The sequence below is a fragment of the Crocodylus porosus genome, unplaced genomic scaffold (genome assembly GCF_001723895.1).
Source record: "Crocodylus porosus isolate Cpor-Errol unplaced genomic scaffold, CroPor_comp1, whole genome shotgun sequence".
NCBI lineage: Eukaryota > Metazoa > Chordata > Crocodylia > Crocodylidae > Crocodylus > Crocodylus porosus.
In genome coordinates, this window is record NW_017728886.1 from 151,128,441 (window position 1) to 151,136,562 (window position 8,122).

The window sequence follows — 8,122 nt, forward strand, 5'->3', positions numbered from 1 at the left end:
CCCTCTGGGTGCGGCCCTCCAGCCAGTTGTTGACATCCACACAGTCAACTGGGTCGCCACCACAGTCCCCCAGTTTGCAGTTGTATCAGTGGCAAAATGCAGATCACCACTGAGAAAATGGCAGTGACGCACTTCTGAACTAACACACACACACAGTGTTTTAGTTCAAAAGCACAACGCTGCCATTTTCTGCATGCTGATATGCATTTTGCCATTTCTACAACTGCACACAGCACACCACAGATCACACCACTTTGTGGCCAGAACAGCAGATCTCTGAAGTGGCAGATGTCCAAGTGAGATGTCCAAGTGTGTCACAGGAAAAAAAGTGTGTGTATAAATGCCATCTGGGCACAGAAATTCAGTTAACTCTATAGAACATTCCAATGTAAAACCTAGAACTGAAACCAGGATTCCAAAAACACCCAGCATTCCTCCGTTGTTTAGCAAACAGTTTTGATTCCTATCGGCAAAGCACATTTTTCAGCCATCATCATGGTGGTTGTGCAGAGAGGATATTACTAGGGGTGTGCTGATAAATAGGGGTACATAAATAAAGGTATTTTGGGCTGATACCGATGGCCACTTATTGATCAGCCATGTTGGCTGATACCGATCTGATTGACAGTGTAGCCCAGCAACATGGAAGGCAGTAAGGCTGGTAAATCTCTTGGGAGGAAGGGGCAGAGGCCCACACAGTGAGAGACGGAGTGGGGTTGGGGCAGGCACTGCAAAGCCAGGGTGGGGTGCAGGATGAAGCAGTGGGCAGCTTGTCCGGGGGGACGTGAGGGTGGCTCCCACCACTGCGCACACCCCTGGGGAAGCATGGGGGGCATGTGACCCCCAAATATGCAAGCAATGTGAGGGCAGGCTGCCTATTGAGGGGTCAGGGCCAAGGGCTGCGTTGGCCTCTTCTCAGTGGGGAAATGCTGGGCCAGGGCTGCGCTCAGGGTGGGAAGCGGCAGTGCTGGGAAGGGACTATGGGGGGCTACAGCCACCCCAAAAATTCCTGTAACCCTGCTCCTGTCCTACCTGCCTGTCCCCAGCACAGCCCCAGCTCAGCCCGACAGGAAGAGGATGGTGCTGCCACCAGCCCCAAGCCTGGCCTTGCCCCACACCCAAATCCAGGGAGCATGTGCTCTGCCTCCCCACAGGTGCTCGCAGTGGCGGTGAGCTGCTTCCTGCTCCCCACCCCTCCAAACAAGCTGCCCATGGCTCTGCAGGGCAACTCACCCCAGCTGGACAGTGCCTGCCCCTGCCCCACTCCATCCCTCCCTGTGGGAGCCTTGATCTGTCCCGCCATTGCTCCTTCCCCCTGAACAGACTTACCATGCTGCTCTCCAAGCTGTTGGGCTGCTTTCCTGGCTACGCACATACACGCAGCATTCAAATTGGTGATGTCAGCTACACAGGCCAAAAAAAAGCCGACTGCTAATAATGTCAATTTTCCTTTTATCAGTACTGATCGGATATGGACTAAAGTATTGTTGTATCTACCTATTATTAGTATGTGTTATTCAAATGGTGCGAGTGATTTACTATAGATTTAAAGGTTTTAAGCTTGCTGAAAAACTATATAGGAACAGACTATTCTGAAATTCGTGTTTTCCTAAAGGACTAGGTACTTGGATACAAAAAATATTTATTAGAAAAACATTAAAATTTCTAAATATTGCACTCAAGGAACCTGAAAGGGCAGAATTAAAGTTGCCCAGCCAACCTTAAGTAAACCCTCTTGTGTATAACGTTGCGAAGTCAAGCATTCAAAAATAAAAAACAGTACGTGCTTATTAAATTAGAGTGTATCGTAATCTCATCTTTTCAGTGTTCTTCTTTTTAAAACATAGCTGCATAAAGCAGATATTAAATTTACCAATAAAAACACTATCATTTTAGAAACATATATGGTAAAGCAGAAGAAGAAAGGGCTGCTAGCATAAATATGACACTATAAAGTTTACCTGTAAATATCCATAGATTAGATAAAACATAAAAACTCCAGAAACACATATGAAGAACTGAGTAGGTTTGTTAAATTTGCTGAGATTCATGCCAAGAACAACAACATCATCTATGGACTTGATATGAGGCGACATAGCTTGCGACTTGGAAGGTACAGTGATAGAAATGTATTTCCTCGAAGAGTTGAATTTCAGATCCATGATTCTTGGTTCGCTGCATTCAGCGCCAATGGAATTATCACCTTTTTGTTCCTCTCTCTTTCTGTGGTCTTTGTTTGGAAGCTGAAAGAAACCACAGAAGTGAGATAAGCCACAGCAGAACAACATTCCAGTGTCACCAGTACGCAAGTTAAATTAATTAAAAAAAACTGAAACAGAAATATTAAATGCACAAAAGCTTTACAGGAGTTGCAATAATGCACTACTTGCACACGCATATCAGAGGAAACGCAGTATGCATGCACATGTAAGGAAGGATGGAAAATAAGCAACAGCAGTAAACTCAAGATACTGCACCAGCACTTAGTAGTAATCGCTAGTTTGGGGGGGGGGGTTTAAGTTTGTGCAACTGCTAACACTTTTTTTATTCCTGGATCTTTTCTAATATCCATAAAAACACTCTTTCAAAACCTTTGAACATAATTTGCAAAAAATGGGAACTGGTCTTTCATCAATCTCTAGAAAGCATTGGTGCAAAAAACTTGTCTCATCAGTTTCATGGTTCAGTGAGCCCCTTTAGCCCAGAGCCAAAACCAGCTGTATTGTACCAATGCTCATAGGTATGACTAAAGTATGTTGTCATGGGATGGGAATGATCACAACTCTGAAATCACAATTAAAGAGCTGGTACAGAGATACTGTGGTTATCACCATTCTAATTTATCTCTTTGTCACAGTATACTAAACTCAATATATTAAGTGTTCATCTAGAAAGATTTAGCAACAATAGTAGGATATACACTTGTAGTTACCTCAAGTGTGAAATTACAAGAAATCCTCCCTTCTCTCTACCCTTCCTTCAGATTTCTTTTAAATATTCAGGAAGGTGTGCAGACCACCCCAAAATCACCAAGGCAAAGGTCCAGAAACATCCAGGACCTCAATCTTTGTCACCTAACAAAAAGTGTGGTGTTTCAAAAAATTAGGCCACATGAATAGTCAAATGCACTCATTTTTAGCATAACACGATAAAACCTGGTGACTGAAACTAAAGAAAAGAAATTTAGAAAAATACTGGACTGAGAAGCAAATCTTTCATTTCTTCAGTTCAGTCAAGTATGTGGTAACTAATGTTTGAGGCATTTTTTTCCAACCTCAGGCTAAATACACTAATCATGCAGGGCTCCTAGGGTTTTTGTGTGCAAGTCAAAAGCTAGTTCAGCCAGCAGTCGGTAAAAAAATGTTATTCGTCTCAACTGTTCTTCAGGTCTCAGGCTAAGAATACTTTCCCTTACTAGGAGGAACTACAAGAATCCCTACTCTGTCCTGCTTAAATGAAAAGCGTGATAAATGCTAACATGGTTTTACTACAGACAGAGCATGCTATTTTCCTTGATAGATGATTTTCTAGTCTGGGAAATGCCATTAATCTAATTTAGATGAACTTCAGTAATCTCCTAGCGACAGCATACTTTATTAAATTAGAGAAGATAGAGATTAGTAAAACAGGTAGGGTAAGGAACCATTTACAGAAAAGACAACAGTAGTGTGTGCTGAAAGGTGAAGTAGCAGGCTGGAGACAGCTTATAAACGGAGTTTCTCAAGGATCATTCTTGGGACCAATTTGTTAAACATTTTCTTTAGTATTCCTGGACTTAAAAGTAGGACTATGTCAATAAAATTTGTTGGTGACACAAAGTTGAGAAGTACTGTTAATGCAGAGGAAGCTACGGATATCTGAGAAACAAAATTAGAGGACAGGACCGTGGTAATAGAAACAGGACAAAATTTACTCTAAGTTAAAGATCAGGCACTGGGGGGAAGAAGAGGGGATGTACAGACAGAAGAATTTCTGCTATATGCTCTGAACCTATCAGTTGTAAATGACACAGGAAAAAGACCTGTGTGTATTATTAAATCACAAGATGACTATAAGACATTAATGTGATACAGGCACGAAAAAAGGCAAGTGTGATCCTAGGATATTTCATGCAAGTCAACTCAAGCAACAAGATCCTCCTTATAGGTCGTCCCTTAGGTATTTGATGACTTAGTCATCATTCAAATACCCCCTCAGTCTTCTCTTTTCTTTAACTAAATAATCTTAGGTCTTTCAGCCTTTCCTTGTAAATCATGTTTCAGGCTCCTAATTATTTTTATTGCTCTGCTGGACTCTAATCTGTCCACATCTTTCTTGAAGTGTAGGGCCCACAGCTGGACATAGTACCAGGTGAGCTGTCACCAGTGCTGAACAGAGGGGGAAGGATTACTTCCCCTGATTTGCAAGTGACACTTCTGTTAGCTATTCTTTTTGGTTGTGCAGAGGCAACAAGAGCACGCTGCTGGCTCGTGACAACGTTCTTCTCTACAGTCCTATAGGGTTCTTTATTATTTCCCAGTTATAGATACAGGGCAGATTAATGCCAATGGTGGGGGGGGAGAAGCATTTTACTTAAAAGAGCAATGTTGATGCATGAACAAATTTATATGAAATCTCTATGAATATGGACTGGGAATTAGGAGAAGAGCTAACCATCAAAAGAGCAAGGTTTTGAATAGCCACCCAGTAGGAGGTGAAAGGGAAGCCACCCAACTTCAAAGATGGGATCTTAATATATTTATAAAAGGGATTATATAATGCATGGTTGGCTGTGAACACAGAGGACTGAATCTGGCGATGCAGAAAATCCCATTTCTCTGTTCTGGCAGTTCATTTCTCACACTAAAAAGGAACAGAGTCAGTCAATACACCTCATTTAGTTACACAGAGACCACAAAAAAACTTGTGCATTATCACCTTCCCTAGAAAAGGAATGTTATGGCAGTACACTCAACTTAATGCCAAAACAGGAAGTTACTGTAATTTAGAAACTAATATGCACTGGTATTATTTTAGATGATCCCTTCTTTTCATTCATCACAACTCCTCTTACTGCACATCTTGTGTACCTTCTGTATTTTTTTTTCCGGCACCAGTCTGGCATACATACCCCAAGCATTTTCTCAGGTCTAGTGACTTCAAACTAACCTATCTAGTGACTTCAAACTAACCTAATCTTACCCAGTTTCATTGTTTCCTTAAACTTGGCCACAGAAGATAAGTTCATCAGCAGATACAGCCATAGTATCATAGAGGAACACTAATTTACAATTAGTGTTCCTCTAGTCTGGGCCTCCCAGCAAACCATGATAAACTTTACAAACTCCATTTTGGACCTACAGTTTTCTCTCTTGCATAATCCAACTGCTCCCACTGTGGCTGCTCATAAAGTGTGCTGCACCAAGTGTAAGAGAATGATTCTCTCTCAGAAGAATTTCAAAATTAGAGAGGATTTCAAGAATTTCTTCAAACCTCATGGTAACGCTAATGTCTAGGACAGTGGTCTCCAGCCTTTTAAGCAGAGCAGCTTTGGCATTTCAAATTAACCCAAGATGTACTGTGCACAGGTAAGTATGGGGGGAGGGAAAGAGAGGGGGCAGATCAAGGCACAGAGAGAAAAAATTATTTGGGGGTGTGCCTCCCCAGCAGGTAAGTTCCACCTAGCTGGGGACCCCATTCAACTTACCCCTGCTCCTGTGGCACTGTCTCTCATTGTGTGGGGTCCTCAATCTAGCCTCTGCCCCTTTCCTCCCCCACAGACTGACATGCTGGGCTGGAGCGCATGTGTGCATGCAAGTGGGTACTCAGCCCTCCACCCCAGCCTCTGATCGACTCCAAGAGGCTCTGAGATCTACTGGTGGATCAAAATCCACTGGTTGGCGACCACTAGTCTAGGACAACACAAAACCATTCTTTACCATTGCTTTATGAATTGCTATAGTAATAGCAATTACAATAATGAAAACTAAACAATGAAATTGAATCATAAATTAAATGAGGAAGTGAGATACTAACACACACACACACACACACACACACACACGGCATTAGCTATTATGAATGTAAAACTACTTTTATAGAAGAAAGTACTTCATTCGCCATGATTCAGGCAGAACTCAAGTAAAATCCTGGTTTTGTCACATGAACTTTTGGGATCGAATCAAACACTACTGTGATTCAATCACCCACATTATTTCAAACTCTCCATCATACCAGCATTTCAGACAACACTGGACTGTTTCTGAAATAAGGTGCTTTACTAGCATACACGGCACTGCATTTCTAAAAAAGAAAGAAAAAAACCTGATCATAGAATCAAAGTTCCTGAAACAAAGGATCTATTTTAGGATCAAAATTCCAGATCTGTCATCAGATCCAAATTCCTAAAAGAAAGGATCAGGTATCCAGGTTGCAGTCGTATTGGTCTAAAGCAGCAGTTCTCAAACCTCGGTCCACGAGCTCCATTCAGGTGGTTGGCAGAAAGGTTGCAGAACAATTAAGAATATCTGTACCTGCACTTGATTTTTTGAGACTTAGATGAAGTGGTCTTCTGAGACCCTCAGCAATTTTCAAGCGGTCCGTGAAAAAAAAAGTTTGAGAACCACCGGTTTAGAGGAAAAAGCAATCAGGACTTGTAGTAGAGATGATATCTTTTAATAGCTCAACAAGATTTTTGGAAAAAAGTTTCTTTAATTGCAAGCTTTCAGGCACAAATATCTGTCATCAGGAACTGGAGAAAATATTGTAAAAGTTCTCATGGGTTGAAATGAAAGTTCATATTTCATATAGTTTCACAGAGGGGTCAACAGATAAAAGAACAGATCCATTTTCTAGGCCAAGCAGCAAGAAAACGTCCCAACAGAAGCTAAGGGCCTTGTGAAACTTCTTAACAGACTCTTTTAAGGGTGAACTTGGGCAACCCAAGTTTTACTTACAATGCTTCTGGGGGTGTGTGCAGATGTATGCGCCTACGTGTTCACACCAGTGTGCCCGCCCATATGTGCATGCACTTACATCCACTGGAAAGCTCACACACGCGTGCACTCACACGGGTACACAAACGCGGTAAAACAGCGGACCCCATGGAAAGCCCTTGGCTAAGCAAAGCAAAGCAGAGCGGCCCTTCCCAAGCACACACGGGAGCGGCGCTGTGGCCACGAGGACCCTAGGGAAGCCGCCTCCGCCGCCACCCCCACTGGGCCCGGCGCAGACCCCTGCCTGCAGCGGCCCCCAGGGGAGGCGCGTCACAGGCCTCGCGCCCAGCTGTTGGGTAGGGCGCACGCGTTCTGGAGGCCCCGCCCTCCGCGCGAGGGGAGAGAAGGGTGGGGCCGAACCCCCTCCTCAGCCACAGCCCCCCACTCACCACTGCGCTCATGGCCGCTCCCCTTCGCGTGACGCCGCCAGGAAGTGGCTGCGGCTCGGGGAGGGGGAAGCTGCGATTAGCAGCGGGGCGGGGCAGGGAGGGGCTACATACCTGTTCACCGCGCGGCTGCGGAGGAAGCGGCACCGCCCAGCCGCCAGCTCTCCCCTCGGCGCCGAAAATGGCGGCTCCCGAGCGAGCGCAGAGCGCATCGATCCGCCTGCTCGGCGCTCTCCGGCCTAGAGGGGAGGGGGTGGAGCCATCGTGCACCCTCCCCGCCCCCTCAGCGGGACGGACACGTGACCCCGCTGCAGGCGCCTGCGGGGGGCGGGGCTGAGCTCAACGGACGTCGGAGAGGGGGAGGGGCGATGGTCGGCCAGGAGGTGTCACACCGTGCTAGAACAGCTGGGTGCTGGCCTGTTGCACAGGGGGAAACCCAGCGATTTCAGTCTGGGATGGCCAGGGTTGAGACCACCCTGCCCGGCTGTGGGCAGCCTGGGTGCTTTGCTGCAGGGGAGGGGCTTTAGCATGTCCCCATATAAAAGCAAGTGAGAGCAAAGAGTTGGCACCTTCCTGCAGGGTCTGGAGTCTAGAAAAGGTTGCAAACCGCCGCTCTAGAGCAATTCTGCACTGGCTCTCACTCGGTTTCTGAGTAGGGTTGGCAGGAGTCTGCTGGAATCGGCATTGATCTCCGCTGGTTATTGAAAGCCGTCAGGGAGACTGAGGAACAGGTTGAACAGCACCATTAATGAATGACATTAT

At 45.2% G+C, this 8,122-nt stretch overlaps 1 protein-coding gene across 2 annotated transcripts in view; it reads right to left on the bottom strand.

Annotated features, from left to right (window-relative positions):
• The window catches only part of SLC35B3 (solute carrier family 35 member B3), a 39,837-nt gene extending 32,243 nt beyond the window's left edge, over positions 1-7,594 (bottom strand). The window contains exons 1-2 of one of the 2 annotated variants that reach the window (XM_019543126.1): positions 7,475-7,594; positions 1,962-2,243 (exon numbers count right to left, since the gene is read on the bottom strand). In XM_019543126.1, coding sequence (XP_019398671.1) covers positions 1,962-2,162 — 201 coding nt within the window. In that variant the 5' untranslated portion in view covers positions 2,163-2,243; positions 7,475-7,594. Of the gene's footprint in view, positions 1-1,961; positions 2,244-6,303; positions 6,469-7,474 lie in introns of those variants that run through there. The other variant, XM_019543118.1, reaches the window with a different exon arrangement.
• Positions 7,595-8,122: the final 528 nt, after the last annotated feature.